Source organism: Neoarius graeffei, chromosome 6 (assembly GCF_027579695.1).
Source record: "Neoarius graeffei isolate fNeoGra1 chromosome 6, fNeoGra1.pri, whole genome shotgun sequence".
Lineage (NCBI taxonomy): Eukaryota > Metazoa > Chordata > Actinopteri > Siluriformes > Ariidae > Neoarius > Neoarius graeffei.
Window position 1 is genome coordinate 44983084 of NC_083574.1, and position 17677 is coordinate 45000760.

Sequence of the window (17677 nt, forward strand, 5' to 3'; positions counted from 1 at the left end):
AACGCTTTTTCTGAGGTCCTCAGAAATCTCCTGTTTATGCCATGATACACTTCCACAAACATGTGTTGTGAAGATCAGACTTTTACCCCGTTTACACGTAGCCAGATATCTATGAGAATGCATATTTATTTATGCGGTTGCACCTCTCATTTACACATAAACGGAGGTTTCAGTCACTGAAAACGGACATCTTTGAAAACTCCGGGCAAAGTGGAGATTTCTGAAAACTCCGTTTTCATGCCTGCGTGTAAATAGTGGAAAATTGAGTTTTAGGTTTTCCCGACGTCACGATATGCGTGACGCGTCAGGCGCTCAATATTTTGGTTTGATGGTCTCTTGGATGCAACACGGGTGGTCGTCCTTTTTACATATTTGCAAACACTTCTGGTTTGTTTGCATTTGCAAATAGGACTACAACTGCTTTATGAGGAGCAGAGGAGGAGGACTGCGAGGAGAGTCGCAGTTTTTCAGGCACTTTTCCTCCCACCAAGACAAAGGCTTGCTGCTTACCAACGTCACCGCTGCTGCCGTCATGTAATTTGTATTTTCACGATTCTGATAGGCTAATATGGCTTTATACTTCTACTTATACTGCCACCTATATGTTTGGCATGTTCATAATAGCGCTTAGCCGCGGATCCGTGTAAACGCAGATATTTTGGAGAACGGTCTGGTGTAATCGTGGATATTTTTGAAAACAGAGAGGCGGGGTTATCCGTTTCTATACATACCCGGGTACATGTAAACTAAGCGTTTGATAGATCCCTGTTCTTTAAATAAAACTGGGTGCCCACTCACACCTGATTGTCATTCCACTGATTGAAAACACCTGACTGTAATTTCACCTTCAAATTAACTGCTAATCCAAGAGTTTCACATACTTTTGCCACTCACAGATATGTAATATTGGATCATTTTCCTCAATAAATAAATGACCAAGTATAATATTTTTTACTCATTTGTTTAACTGGGTTCTCTTTATCTACTTTTAGGACTTGTGTGAAAATCTGATGATGTTTTAGGGCATATTTATGCAGAAATAAAAAAAATTCTAAAAGGTTCAAAAACTTTCAAGCACCACTGTACAACATACCCAGAGCAGCTTGGGAAGCAGGTGGGGGTTAGGTGCCTTGCTCAAGGCCACTTCAGCCATTCCTGCTGGTCCAGGGAATCGAGTTGGCGACTTTTTGTACCCAAAGCTGCTTTTCTAACCATTACTCCATTAGACCATGGCTTCCCTCTGTACAGGACGTCTCTGTAGCATTACAATTTCCCTTCGCTGGAACGAAGAGGCTCAAACCTGTTCCGGCATTTCAAAGTGAGCTCTATGAAGACATGGTTTGCCAAGTTTGGAGTGGAAAAACTCAAGTGTCCTGCACAGAGCCATAACTTCCACCCTGCTGAACACCATAGAAATGAACTGGAATGGTGACTACATCCCAGGCCTCCTGGACATCAATGCCTGAGATCACTAATGGCTGTTGTGGCTCAAATCCTCATCGCCATACTCCAAAATCTAGTGGAAAGCCTTCCCAGAAGAGTGGAGGTTATTATAACAGGACAGGGGGAATAAATCTGGAATGGGATGTTCAATAAGCACAGGAGTGTGATGTCAGGTGTCCACATACTTTTGGTCATATAGTGTATTAATGTCACAAATGAATGCCTATAGATACTGTATATCTAACCCTAATCTTATGCTCAGTAACTAAAAAGAAACATTTGACTCTTAAAAAAATAAAAACAGCATTTTTTTATGAAAGAAAACAAAAACAAAGTCAGGACTAGGTAAATGTCTCCACAACGTGAAAGCTGTCTGATAGCCCTCTCCTTGTGGCGACAATCCTTGTTTATGAACACGCATCCACTCTGAGTCGACTGTCAGCCCGACTGTGAACTGAAGACTTCTTTTCTCCAAACAGTGAGTTGTAATAATGAAAATGAGGGAGATGCCTATAAAGAGGGCTTATGGGACTCAGATAAACATACCGTGCAGCTGTTAGGCACTGGACCAGAATTCAGCATTATGGGGTCAACGATCAATAACGTCTCACTCACAGCATTGGCGTGATGCTTAATGGCGTGGAACGGCTTCCTGATGGAAGTCTCATTCCAGACTGCCTTTCACCATTTGCACTAGTTTCCTGGCTAATCAATAAATGATGGTCTCAGTTTTACAGTTTCCAGCATCAATAAACACATGAGCACATCATCAGTGCAATGACAGCGATGCAGTGTTTATGCCATTAAACCAGTAAAGTATTCAGGCGCTAATGTGCCGGAAAGAGTTCACAATTATCCTTTATATAGTTTGGTTTTATTTTCACTATTAGAGCTAAGATTTAAACTAATCTGTGTGCATGGGATTACAACACACTTCCTCTGAAATACAGAGGTTTTGTTTCATCATAAACAACAAATAACTATCAGTAACTAATAATTAAAGGGTATAATGTTTCGTTTGTTCCGTTGGTTCCATGTATAAACCAACAAGATGAGGTTCTAGGGGAAAAAATCCTTTCGATTTTCAAAAAGGTTCAAAAGCATTCCACCTTTTGGATCAAACAAAAAGTTCCTCTGGAGGGGTACACACACCAGAGATGCCAACATTGTTAATAAGAAAATCCTCACAGGCAGAGAGAAAAAAGAGAATTTTACAGCAAAAAAACCCTCAAACGTATGTCAGTAGACAAGTCTCTCTCTCTCTCTCGTCAGATGTGTGCCAAGCAACAGCAAGGAAACGAATGGCAAGGCAACACTCTGGCATGGCGCTCCTTTATAATAAGCAGCTCTTCCATTTTTTTTTTTACTGACTAAAGAGATGACATTCCTGCCTACCTATTTGGTTTGTGAATTCACAGGTCAAAGTTCAGCTAGATAATGCCCAGGTCAGACGGCAGAAAGACGCGTGCTGCGACCTGCGATCGGTCGGGTGGCAAGTGGACACAGGCATTCTGCGCCAAATCCTTCGTTATGGTCAAATGTTGTAACAGTTGAAATTGTGAAACGTGCCTTTAAGGCTACATCCACACGACAATGGCAACGAGATGTTATTTAAAAAAATATAGCGTCCAAATGGGCAACGATCAGTAAAATATCAGGTCCATATGGCAACGCAACGCTTGCTGAAAACGATGCAATACACATGCCACACCTCTAGGGGCGCTGTAAGACGGTCCCTTCGGAGACACCAGAACAATAGAAGAAGTAAGGACGCATGCGCATAAACTATTATGCACGAGACTTCATATTAGCCACAAAGTCAGAAAAATCTGTTCGTAAAATTACATTATAATGACCAAATACAATGAAAAGTATTTTTCCAGTCTCACCTGTGAAAGGTAATCCCATGTGATCTCGTTTGGACGGTAAACCTGTTGGTACAGTTAAACGCAGCACATGAATGAGGCATCTTTATTCTCCGCTTTGACCTATCCAATATGGCGGCGAGGACGACGTATGATTCTACGCGGAAGGCGGCGTCTTTAATGGTCCGGAATAAATTGAATGCTACACGTTGATGGATTAATTTGTTCTTCTATGCCCGTTTTGAGGAATGTATTGTAGGACTTAAACCAACATCTGAAGAGGTGAGATCGCTCCTTTTTTTCCCTATTTTTGCTGGCGGGATTGACTCTGCCCTAAGGGCTATTTTCTCTCTCTCTCTCTCACTCACTTTGCACCATTACACAATAAATATTCACAGTGAAAATATTTTGTAAGCGCGTTTCATGAACCAACTTATAGGATTTGTTGACAACTCGCATCGAGTTCGTTACACTTCTACCCGGCGTGAAGCACTGACAGTCATGTGGTTGTGACGTCATCGTAAACAAATCCGTTCTACTCATCCAGACGACTTCGCAACGGCAACGTTGTCAAATCTTTCCACTCTGGAACCCGTTCTCAAAAGATTGCGTTTTGGGGCACCCAAAATGCCGGTGCCGTGTGGACGCCAGGCCGAAACGATAAACAATTGTATCGGATTCACCTGAATCCGTTGCCGTGTGGACAGGGCCTAAGACATGCTGTGTTACCTAGAGAGGTGGCGTCGTCGTCATCAGCTCGCGCTTGTGTTTTCTGTCAGTTGAGCCGTGCACCTTGCTGGAAATGGGCATCTGTTAATGGGCTCCTTTTCTTTTCGCTCCTCAACTCAAGAGTAACGTTTAGGGAATGCGTGACCTCCATTTTGTCCATGTATGATAAGATAGAGCCGTTCAACCGGACATGGTAAACTTGACGTGTACACAGCAAATTTTATAATGTTAAATCAACTTTGAGAGTCAATTTTAACACTATGCTGGTGTTTATTTTGTCCCAATCTCTGCAGTGTTAATTTAACACTTCCTAAAGTTAAATCAACTTTTTACAGCGTCATTTCAACCCTATATTTTAACACTTTTGCTTAACACTGGGAAATTAACTCTGAGAATTTTGCTGTAGTAAGTTAATCAACTATGAGTATTGTGGAAGTCCCAGAGTTTGTGTGAACATGCGGTTTTGCCTTCCTCTCTTCTTCTCCACACACTCCAAACTGCTTCAACCCACGATTGGTTGCTCAAGCGTTGCACGACCGCCTGCCTCTACACGCGTCAACCTACTATTTGCACCGAGTGAAAGCGAATCGTAGCTGAAATGCGAACAGATCGTGATACACTTGCTTCATTCTGCCTCTACTAAAGACCCTCTGCAACACTGCCATTATCTGCGTCATTGTGCGTCGACGCAAGACCAGTCTTGCGTCTACCTGCGATTTTGTTATCACAGGTAGACGCAAGTAGTTGAAAACTACTTCCGTCTGATCTGGGCGTAAAAAGCAAATGCATGATTTTCACATCCTGAGTCCTTTCCCCTTCAGTGAACTGGCTTTACCGTATTCAGGTGTTTCGTATATCGGTGTAACAAGGGCGTCAAAGCTTATAAATGCTACTGTTAAACTGTAGAAGTTGGCACCTCTGTATACAAAAACAAAAGGAACAAATAACAAAAAAAAACCTTTTTGATAGGACAACCAAAGAACCCTTCTATAGTCTCTTTTCTTTTCTTCCAAAGACTATAGGACTAATACTCCAAAGATAAGTGGATTTCAGCTGTCATGGCTGCATTAAACTGTGAAACTCTTTGGGAACCATCTTGAAGAACTATACTGAGATACTGAGGTGCAAACATTTAGAGCATTTTTTTTTTAACACAAGATTCTTCAAGTGGAAATGAATGAATGCGTAAAGATTCAGTGAACACTCGTATTGTTCTTTCAGCTGCAACAGTAGCATCCAAAATGGAAAAATATCCATTTCGTGAAACAGTCCACATAAAGACAGGTGCAGATTCAGCAAATGATTCCAGGATGGTGAGTGTGAGTGGATGGGACAGTACTGTGGTGGAACAGTCCAAAGTGCAGATCAAGTGTTGTAGATTTGCAAACGAATTTGGCACGCGCTCTCTGGAGTTTCCTGCCAATTCACATTTCACTAAAAACACTTGGGGCTCTTCTCATGGTTTGCCAAGCTCAATAACATTTCTCAAAGCAAATAAGACAACATTTTGGCAAACCTTTGAGAAGATACATTATGGGAGCGATGTAACTAAAAATATAAATAGTGTTTAAAAAACCTGACAAACATTTAAATAAGCTTCGAGCTCAAGAAAATAAAAGAAACAAGCATGCACATAGTTAAGGAGCCCTTGTTTAAGAGTGGAGACTGATTCCCGGAGAAGTCATACTCATCCCACTTTAGTTCTGGAGTCCAGACCGTAGTAGCCGACTTGCACCAGAATGGCGATGTCGATCAAAATTTGTGTCATCCCACACACCCAGAACTGGGCGGGGCTTTCATTAATCACAAAGTACGTCGTCTTGAAAATGTCACCAGCAGTCCACAGGAGCACCATCTTGATGCTGAGAGGGGGAAAAAATAGAAAACAAGACTGCTATAGTTAAACCATAAAGAGAATAAAGTAAAAGTACGACATGACAATAAAAAAAAAAAAAAAACTTCAGAAACAGCACAGAGACTCAGTTAGCTACAACAAACTATTTCCTCTTTAATGAAATCCCAGGGCTCAATATGAGGCCAGGGACATGTTTTTTTGAAGTTGTCAAAATGCAACACTCATTCATTTCCGTTTCGTCTCCACTTTAAAAGAAAAAGAGAAAAATATTTCAAAGCCTGGCTGTCAGCTGAATGTCCAATGACTTAAAATTTCACATTACAAGCGAATGTGCTGTTTCTTTCAGGATCATTAAGAAGCAGAGGAGGATAAAGAGGAAAGAAAAAAAAAACTTTCAAAAGATAAAATTCCCCCCAGCAGGCGTGAACAATCCATCTGTAGTGAAAGTGGATTTTCTCTGTCCCTGTAGGAGGCTTCATGAGGGACAAGAGAAAGATCCTTCATCACCCGTGAATGCCAATCCATTGTGCTGACAAACTCTCTTTGAAACTATCAAAGGGAAGTTAGACTGACAAACTTTACAGAGAATTGTGTTTTTGAGGAAGGAGAGTCACACGGACTGTGCTTTTTCTCCTCAGGTCAGTTGTCTCTCTGCTCTGTGGTATTTATGCAGTGAAAGCTCATTCGTTTTTATCGCAGCAGAGAGAAATGCTGCAGGCGAGCGCAGACCATCCATCAGCTATCAGAGAAAGTTGTGATGGATTTAGCATCCTGGGGATCGTCCTAACAAGCAAACCACAGGAAACAGACTCGGACAGTAAAGTAGTGGAGTAGTCCATTCCTCCACACACTCTTTTAGTGCAGAGTCATCAAGTCTCCAGTCGACTGTGACCTTCACCTCATCCCATCCTCATCTCATCATCTCTAGCCGCTTTATCCTGTTCTACAGGGTCGCAGGCGAGCTGGAGCCTATCCCAGCTGACTACGGGCGAAAGGCGGGGTACACCCTGGGCAAGTCGCCAGGTCATCGCCGGGCCGGCACATAGACACAGACAACCATTCACACTCACATTCACACCTACGGTCAATTTAGAGTCACCAGTTAACCTAACCTGCATGTCTTTGGACTGTGGGGGAAACCGGAGCACCCGGAGGAAACCCACGCGGACACGGGGAGAACATGCAAACTCCACACAGAAAGGCCCTTGCCGGCCACGGGGCTCAAATCCGGACCTTCTTGCTGTGAGGCGACAGCGCTAACCACTACGCCACCGTGCCGCCTGTGACCTTCACCTATAAATCTAATATCCTTCTTAATCACGTTGATATTGTTTCACCATCTGAGAGATGAACTGACTATGTGTTCATGGCCCATCTCGCTGGAGATGAGGACTCATCAAAAAAAGAGTAGTCCTGCCAGTGTAAAAGATAATGCCTGTCTGCTTCACTGACAGCTGCTTTAATATCATGGCCAATGAACTTGGCCCTTTTCCAGCACTAAGGTCAGACCTAACAGATGCAAAACATGTGGAAAATGGCGTCAAAGAGTGGCTTAGGTTGGATGCCTGTGGCGCTGTCAGTGTCTAGCACCACAGTAGTAACAGATGAAAATCCCTCTTGGCTTTCGAATGCTGCAGGAAATTCTTACACAGACAGAAAAAAGGGTAAAGGCAGATAGTTTGTGTGTTCATGAATATTTCACTTTAGTCCTGTCAGAAAGAATGTCGCTGTTGGATACTACTGGAATTACCATAATGAATGTTTACATATTGAAAGGCAAAAAATGTGCATTCAAATATGCAAGTTCCCATGTTCTACTTATAGGAGGGGTTTACACATACACAGCCTGTTCTCTAGAGTGGAATAAGATTTTCATGTCCAGTAGTGGTCAGGGTTCTCCAGAAAATCTGAAGTAGCCACTTAAAAAAAGTAGTAGGCGGTGCTGGAATTTCCGCCACAGCGCGCTAAAGGCACGCTAATGCTATGGAGGGTCTGGGGTCATGCCCCCCAGAAAATTTTGAAATTTACATGCCTTCTGGTGCATTCGCATCTCATCTCATTATCTCTAGCCGGTTTATCCTGTTCTACAGGGTCGCAGGCAAGCTGGAGCCTATCCCAGCTGACTACGGGCGAAAGGCGGGGTACACCCTGGACAAGTCGCCAGGTCATCACAGGGCTGACACATAGACACAGACAACCATTCACACTCACATTCACACCTACGGTCAATTTAGAGTCACCAGTTAACCTAACCTGCATGTCTTTGGACTGTGGGGGAAACCGGAGAACCCAGAGGAAACCCACGCGGACATGGGGAGAACATGCAAACTCCACACAGAAAGGCCCTCGCCGGCCACAGGGCTCGAACCCAGACCTTCTTGCTGTGAGGCGACAGCGCTAACCACTACACCACCGTGCCACAGGTGCATTCTCTGCTAATAAATTACTAACCATTTCCCTGTAAAATACTTGCAAAATATGTATGCAATTTCCCTCCAGATGTCTGTGTGCTTCGCTTTCTCAGTTACCCTCTGTAGTACGCTGCCTGGCTCTGTAACATAACTACATATGCTACGGCATGGTCACGTGGTCCGGCTCAGCCAATCAGAGTGAAAGAATTGATCAACAAATATGGCACCGCTTCCAGTATCAAATACAATTTCACGGTGAAATAATTGGATTTGCAGTAAATTATGGGCAGCGGAGACAATATAAATCGCTTGAACATTTGAAAGGCAAGTTTGTATTGTTTTCTGGGATCAAGTAACCAGTGCAGACCGTCTGTGTAGGTGAAGAAAACTGCCAGTCGCTGGCACTTGTGGGCATCTCTGAGTGGTTAATTTCCCATCCACTTCCTTGCATTGGTTTATTCCAAGTTCATTTAGAGCAAGGGTTCTCCAAACATGATTTCATTGCTTATAGTAAATCTAATTTAAACAAGTTTCAAATTACTAGTCTGAATTAGGTAATGTGGCCAATTCATGTAGTAGCAATATAATCCAATTCTCTTCAGGATGCAGAAGCTTTACCACTGCACCTCCTTTTACCTGCTCGTGTGGAGGTTTTCTTTTCAGATATATATTGCAAAGACTGATTCAGGATGTTTATTTGGGGTCACGATGTCATCAATACCACCAGTACATCCTAAAATTAATCTACAGTGGTGCTTGAAAGTTTCTGAACCCTTTAGAATTTTCTATATTTCTGCATAAATATGCCCTAAAACATCATCAGATTTTCACACAAGTCCTAAAAGTAGATAAAGAGAACCCAGTTAAACAACTGAGACAAAAATATTAGACTTGGTCATTTATTTATTGAGGAAAATGATCCAATATTACATATCTGTGAGTGGCAAAAGTATGTGAACCTCTAGGTTAGCAGTTAATTTGAAGGTGAAATTCTAGTCAAGTGTTTTCAATCAATGGGATGACAATCAGGTGTGAGTGGGCACCCTGTTTTATTTAAAGAACAGGGATCTATCAAAGTCTGATCTTCACAACACACGTTTGTGGAAGTGTATCATGGCACGAACAAAGGAGATTTCTGAGGACCTCAGAAAAAGCATTGTTGATGCTCATCAGGCTGGAAAAGGTTACAAAACCATCTCTAAAGAGTTTGGACTCCACCAATCCACAGTCAGACAGATTGTGTACAAATGGAGGAAATTCAAGACCATTGTTACCCTCCCCAGGAGTGGTCGACCAACAAAGATCACTCCAAGAGCAAGGCGTGTAATAGTCGGCGAGGTCACAAAGGACCCCAGGGTAACTTCTAAGCAACTGAAGGCCTCTCTCACATTGGCTAATGTTAATGTTCATGAGTCCACCATCAGGAGAACACTGAACAACAATGGTGTGCATGGCAGGGTTGCAAGGAGAAAGCAACTGCTCTCCAAAAAGAACATTGCTGCTCATCTGCCGTTTGCTAAAGATCACGTGGACAAGCCAGAAGGATATTGGAAAAATGTTTTGTGGATGGATGAGACCAACATAGAACTTTTTGGTTTAAATGAGAAGTGTAATGTTTGGAGAAAGGACAACACTGCATTCCAGCATAAGAACCTTATCCCATCTGTGAAACATGGTGGTGGTAGTATCATGGTTTGGGCCTGTTTTGCTGTATGTGGGCCAGGATGGCTTGCCATTATCGATGGAACAATGAATTCTGAATTATACCAGCGAATTCTAAAGGAAAATGTCAGGACATCTGTCCATGAACTGAATCTCAAGAGAAGGTCGGTCATGCAGCAAGACAATGACCCTAAGCACACAAGTCATTCTACCAAATAATGGTTAAAGAAGAATAAAGTTAATGTTTTGGAATGGCCAAGTCAAAGTCCTGACCTTAATCCAATGGAAATGTTGTGGAAGGACCTGAAGCGAGCAGTTCATGTGAGGAAACCCACCAACATCCCAGACTTGAAGCTGTTCTGTACGGAGGAATGGGCTAAAATTCCTCCAAGCTGCTGTGCAGGACTGATCAACAGTTACCGCAAACGTTTAGTTGCAGTTATTGCTGCACAAGGGGGTCACACCAGATACTGAAAGCAAAGGTTCACATACTTTTGCAACTCACAGATATGTAATATTGGATCATTTTCCTCAATAAATAAATGATCAATTATAATATTTTTGTCTCATTTGTTTCACTGGGTTCTCTTTATCTACTTTTAGGACTTGTGTGAAAATCTGATGTTTTAGGTCATATTTATGCAGAAATATAGAAAATTCTAAAGGGTTCACAAACTTTCAAGCACCACTGTACGTTTTGAAACACACTTAAACAAAATCATTGAATTTACCTGATTTAAATGTGTACCATTGGTTGTACATGAATGAACTGAGTTGTGTTTACAGTTTGCTTTCATACAGCCAGCATGATCTGACAGAGTCAGCAACATTTTTATTAAACGCTCAGCTGAGCATCAAACCAGCAATGTTCAAGGTCTGAGGCAGTGGCACTATCCACTACGCTACACAGCCATTTACATACAAGTAAATAACGAGTAATTTTCAAGTTATTCTAAGCAGAAAAATAATGTGAGAGAAACTGAACATTATATGAGCTCTCATAGGAGTGCTATTAAAAAAAAAAAAGACTAAAACGGAGAATAAGACCAAATAATGGCCACAGTACACACAGAGGAAACAAATCCTCTCCTTTCTTCCCAGATTCAAACCGCTACAATATTCACACTGTACAAAGCTGGATGGGACAGGGTCGCAGGCAAGCTGGAGCCTATCCCAGCTGACTACGGGCGAAAGGCGGGGTACACCCTGGACAAGTCGCCAGGTCATCACAGGGCTGACACATAGACACAGACAACCATTCACACTCACATTCACACCTACGCTCAATTTAGAGTCACCAGTTAACCTAACCTGCATGTCTTTGGACTGTGGGGGAAACCGGAGCACCCGGAGGAAACCCACGCGGACACGGGGAGAACATGCAAACTCCACACAGAAAGGCCCTCGCCGGCCACGGGGCTCGAACCCGGACCTTCTTGCTGTGAGGCAACAGCGCTAACACATTGGATATTTTGTGGGAAAATTTTTTTTTAATTTTCAGTTTAAAGTTTAGAAAATGGGACCCAAGAAGAAGTGAGCAAAAGTGAAGTAACCCAGCCTGAAACAGCAGAGGGGGAGGAGGAGGAAGAATTTGATGATGATGGTAGCAACACCGGCGAGCCCTGCACGGACAGGGAGAAGTATGGGTTGTTTTACAATCAGGGTACAAAGTTTGTGTCACAGGGGTCCAAAATTCAAATTGATTCAAACTGGTTCTTGTACCAGTTTTTAAGTGAAGGACAAGTTAAAGAACAGATTTCAGGTAATTTTCTGACGTGTATATGGTAGTTTTGTGTAATCTGCTATAAGATAAAGAAGATTAAGTGTAGCTTTAAGCAGGGCTGGGAGAAACAAATGAAGTGATTCTCGGAGAGGACTTTTTTTTTGACAATTCAGAATCCACTACTTCCATAGTGCTTTTAAATAGAAGGCTGTAAGCTTTGTGTTAGTTGTCTCTAATATTTATGTCCCAATATCTTGACCACATTTTAGGATGAAAATCATCATTTTAGATATGTTATTTTATATTGAAAAATTAGCTGTCTCGGAGAGGACATTTTTTTGACACAGTTACATACTAATTTGATCAAAATAGTCTGAAAACTTACTGGCATTCAACATTAAAACTTAACTATGTTTCCAGTGATATGGAACCAAATATGTGTTTTATGGTATAAAGAATGATTTAAGTGCATCCCTTTTGGAGCTGCCTGTGGTCAAAAAAGCACTTTTTCTAAATGACACGAGTAATTTTGCTAAATATGACATATATTGCCAGACATTCACCAAAAATAACGTTATCACCAAATTTTTTTTTGCATGGTAAATAGAGCTATCACAGGGCTACAATAAACAACCAAGTTTATTTAGTCAAGCCTTTTGATATTGAAGATAGTAAGTGTTAAATGTGATTTTTAGCTTGCGTACCCTGATTGTAAAACAACCCCTATGCCTTCAAGCCAGCAGAAGGCACAGCGGCCCGCCAGAGGGATTTTCACAGGTAAATACACATGCTTTAAACATTCATTTCAGTATCTATATGCTTATGTAATTAATATTATACATGCTGATTTTCATGTATGTTTCAGCTAACGATGCCCAGAAGTGAGGACATTGCAATCCCATCATCGCTGTCAGGCCATTATGCCATGCTCAGTGATAAGGACAAGGACATCCCGACACCCCGTCCCACCACTCAGCAGGAGCAGGACAGCAGCTCGGAGTCAAAGTGTGTTTCAGTGCTCAAACTGTTGGGCTATTTAGTTGGGATTTTTTACAGTGTAATAAAATGCATTATTCCCTTATACTCATATTTTATTACTTGACGTTTGCATGGTAAATTAAACATATACTCAAATAAAAACAGCAGATGAGATGGTCTTCTTCCTTTCTACAATGCTACACGCTACACAATCGGTTCCTTCCCAATATATATATACCCAAAGTCTTGCCCCTCGTGTCGCATGCAGGTCGCGTGCGCCATGTGCAGGTCGCGTGCACCATGTGCACATCACACATAGGGGTAGAAAGTGAGACGCACTTCTGTCTTGCGCGCCACACAAATAACAAGTGTGGAATACTTGTGTAGTATTTCTGAGGCATGTCACTCATACAATGACCGTGCGTCACTCACGAGTCTTACTGTCATCGCAAAAAGCCCCTACTAGCCGCACTGCTGACTTGGTTCAGGTGTACAAAAGGAGTACGGGTCCCGTACGTAGTGTATGCGTTCTTGATTTGTTGCAAGACCTGTAGGATTTGCATGTGCAGGACCAAAAGTCTCCACGGGCAGTCTGCGGCCTTCTACAGCGCTGAACACACGCAAGTGTCGCGCAAGTCTCAAGCACAGTTTTGCCAATTTTTTTTTTTTTCATAGACCACCCGTAGCAGCCCGTACAGCAGGTTGAGAGTGAGGCTTTATTCTTTTACTTTTGCACTTATTTTCATATTTTATTTTTATTCATTTTCTTATTCTTTTTCAACATTCATTTTCTTATTCTTTTGCAGATTTATTCTTTTTTATGGCACCCAGTGACTCCATATATGGTACGACCCTGATAGCTTTTGCACTCGCAGTCTTCCTGTTACACAATCTGAAACACACATAAATAGCTTAAAAACATACTGAAAAAAAAGAAAAGAAAACTTGCACAGTAGTCTACTGCTAAGCCCAGCAAGGAAATCAGATTTTACATTTCTATAGAGAAATCATTCAGCGTGGAGGATTTCTACAGAATTGTTGCCCTTTCGTTCTCCTCGTAGATCCCTCCTTCAACTCATGGCTCGACTACATTAATCCCTTCCTGTTCCTCCCACTCTGTCCCTGTTGAACTGCTGGAGCTCAGAGACTGCAAACATCATTTGAAAGGATGAAACATTAAAGAGGTAATTAGCAGGAGCAGGTCGTCGATACAAGACCGACTCTATTAGCAGTGCATCAGAATGGAGATGAAGAGCCACTTACACATTGTTCATCGCCCACCTAGAGAACACCAAGTCCAGTGTTTCTCTACAGGAAGTCACACCCAGTCTACTACAGCCTCACATATAAAGCCACCACTCTTTTATTCACACACCCCCGTCCCCCTCTCTCTCGTCCTGCCTCACTCCTCACCTGAGTGTGCGCTGAATTGATGAGACAAAAGGAACGTTCACCAAACACTTGAGATGGGCTCAAGGGAGGAGAGGAGACTGGAAATGATTAAGGCAACTGAGTCTCATGATTCAGCTTTCACAGGCTGTTTTACACTTCAGCTTGCACTCAACCCCCAACACGTTCATATCGATCCCTCAGAGCTAACACTGCCAGACACTGAGGGACAGACACTGAGAGACAGACACCAACACGGACAGACACTGAGAGACAGACAGACACTGAGAGACAGACAGACACTGAGAGACAGACACCAACACGGAAAGACACTGAGAGACAGACACCAACATGGACAGACACTGAGAGACAGACACTGAGAGAAAGACACCAACACGGACAGACACTGAGAGACAGACACCAACACGGACAGACACTGAGAGACAGACACAGAGACAGACACCAACATGGACAGACACTGAGAGACAGACACTAACACGGACAGACACTGAGAGACAGACACTAACACGGACAGACACTGAGGGACAGACACCAACATGGACAGACACTGAGAGACAGACACTGAGAGACAGACATGAAGAGACAGACACCGAGAGACAGACACCAACACGGACAGACACTGAGAGACAGACACTGAGAGACAGACACCAACATGGACAGACACTGAGAGACAGACACTGAGAGACAGACACCAACACGGACAGACACTGAGAGACAGACACCAACACGGACAGACACTGAGAGATAGACACTAACACGGACAGACACTGAGGGACAGACACCAACATGGACAGACACTGAGAGACAGACATGAAGAGACAGACACCAACACGGACAGACACTGAGAGACAGACACAAACACGGACAGACTGATGGATAGACAGATAGACAGGCACACACAGTTAATAAAACAGATTTGATCACATGAGAAAGAAAAAAGAGAAAAGGATAAAGAGAAGACAAGAGAAGAGAAAGAGAATGAAAGACAAGTGAAGAGAAAGCAAAAAAGAAGAAAAAAGAAGACAGTCATCTATATCCCCCACCCTATATACCAACTATAAACCAAGTCTCAAGATATTATTTGTCACATTTTTCAAGTTGTGCTGCAGGAAACCAACCCTACCTCTTTACACTGACCTCAGCAGCCCATGGCATAAACCCACCCGACCTTTGGTCCAGCCGAGCTAAAAATTACAATTTCTCACATTTCTTAGTATCAAAAGGCACATATACATTACTTAATCAACACATATACCAACTTTCAAGACCGTACCGCTCATAGTTTTCAAGTTCTGCTCCGGAAACAAAACCTACCCCAAGACTAACCTGAGAGACTAAATCTGAAATTGTTGGAAACATGAAAAAATTAAAATTTCTCAAATTTCTTAGTATGAAAAGGCACATCTACATCACCTTGTTAACGTGTATACCAAGTTTCAAATCCGTATCATGAATAGTTTTGTATATATGCTCCGGAAACGAACATTGCTCTTAGAAACTAAGTCAAAATCTAAGATTTATGTAAATATTTGAAAAATACTTTTCTTTTTTTCAAAAATCCAAAATAGCAAAAGGCACCAGTTCACATGTTGCTTGATATGTATACAAAGTTTCATGAAGAGATCTTCAGTAGTTTTAAAGATATGGCACAGAAATGAAAACGTGACTGGACAGACCGACCCATTTCTATATCCCCCACCAAACTTTGTTTGGGCAGGGGATAAAAAGGAAAGAAAAGGCAAAAGGAAAGAAGGGATAGTAAGGGAAGAAGATAAAAGAGAAGAAAAGAAGCGATCGTAGAGGACTGATAAAGGTTAAGTCAGTATAAAGATGATTGTTTCACTGACAGCTGCTTCAGAAAGAAAATGACTCAGAGAAATGTCAGATAAAATTGTATATACTAACCGTGATGGTGCTTGTGGAAAGCGCGCGCGTGTGTGTGTGTGTGTGTGTGTGCGCGCGCCCATTATGTTCATTACAGACTCTGACAGAGGACCATAATGTACTGCAAGAGAGACATGACATGAATCAGACTAGCACTAATAAAGCATTCTTGACATTTTTGCAACAAAATCAAATATTTATTCTGCAAAAATACCAATAGATAGAGATTTATAATTAAGGAACATTCCTCGAAACAGTGTCAGATTTTTACTGTAGGCACTTTGTGAAAAAGTGAGAGAGAGAAAGAGAGAGACCCACAGACAGAAAGAGAGATTTCTTGAAGCATTCATTCCAGCAGGAAGGCAGGAGCGCTATTAGCACCTATCAGCTGAGCATTCTGAGCTTCAGAGATCACCGAAGATGAGATGGTCAGTCTTGTGTCAGTGTGAGAGAAGGGGATTAAAAAACTGACATGAAAACATAGATACAGTGTCTTGCAAAAGTATTCATCCCCCTTGGTGTTTGTCCTGATTTGTCACATTACAAGCTGGAATTAAAATAGATTTTGGCGGGGGGGTTAGCACCATTTGATTTACACAACATGCCTACAACTTGCAAGTTGTTTTTTTAATTGTGATACAAACAATAATTAAGATGAAAAAAACAGAAACCTGGAGTGTGCATAAGTATTCACCCCTTTTGTATGAACCTCCTACATAAGAGCTGGTCCAACCAATTCACTTCATAAGTCACATAATTAGTTGATTAAGATCCACCTGTGTGCAATCAAAGTGTCACATGATCTGTCACATGATGTCTGTATAAATCCACCTGTTCTGGAAGGACCCTGACTCTGCAACACGATTAAGCAAGCAACATGAAAACCAAGGAGCCTCCAAACAGGTCAGAGACAAAGTTGTGGAGAAGTATAGATCAGGGTTGGGCTATAAAAAATATCCCAAACTTTGAATATCCCACGGAGCACCATTAAATCCATTATAGCAAAATCGAAAGAATATGGCACCGCTACAAACCTGACAAGAGAAGGCCGCCCACCAAAACCCACAGACCGGGCCAAGAGGGCATTAATCAGAGATGCAACAAAGACACCAAAGATAACACTGAAGGAGCTGCAAAGATCCACAGCAGAGATGGGAGGATCTATCCATAGGACCACTTTAAGCTGTACACTCCACAGAGCGGGGCTTCATGGAAGAGTGGCCAGAAAAACACCATTGCTTAAATTAAAAATAAGACAACACGTTTGGGGGGCGGCACGGTGGTGTAGTGGTTAGTGCTGTCGCCTCACAGCAAGAAGGTCCTGGGTTCGAGCCCCGGGGCCGGCGAGGGCCTTTCTGTGTGGAGTTTGCATGTTCTCCCCGTGTCCGCGTGGGTTTCCTCCGGGTGCTCCGGTTTCCCCCACAGTCCAAAGACATGCAGGTTAGGTTAACTGGTGACTCTAAATTGACCGTAGATGTGAGTGTGAATGGTTATCTGTGTCTATGTGTCAGCCCTGTGATGACCTGGCGACTTGTCCAGGGTGTACCCCGCCTTTCGCCCGTAGTCAGCTGGGATAGGCTCCAGCTTGCCTGCGACCCTGTAGAAGGATAAAGCGGCTAGAGATAATGAGATGAGATGAGACAACACGTTTGGAGTTTGCCCAACAGCATGTGGCAGACTCCCCAAACACATGGAAGAAGATTCTCTGGTTAAATGA

General features: G+C 42.5%; 1 protein-coding gene across 1 annotated transcript in view; it reads right to left on the reverse strand.

The window, feature by feature from the left end:
- Nucleotides 1–1026: 1026 nt before the first annotated feature.
- Nucleotides 1027–17677, reverse strand: part of si:dkey-246g23.2 (solute carrier family 66 member 2) — a 155119-nt gene continuing 138468 nt past the window's right edge. The window contains exon 5 of the mRNA XM_060923721.1: nt 1027–5899. Within this exon, the coding sequence (XP_060779704.1) occupies nt 5725–5899 (175 nt within the window). The 3' untranslated portion in view covers nt 1027–5724. The remainder of the gene's footprint in view (nt 5900–17677) is intronic.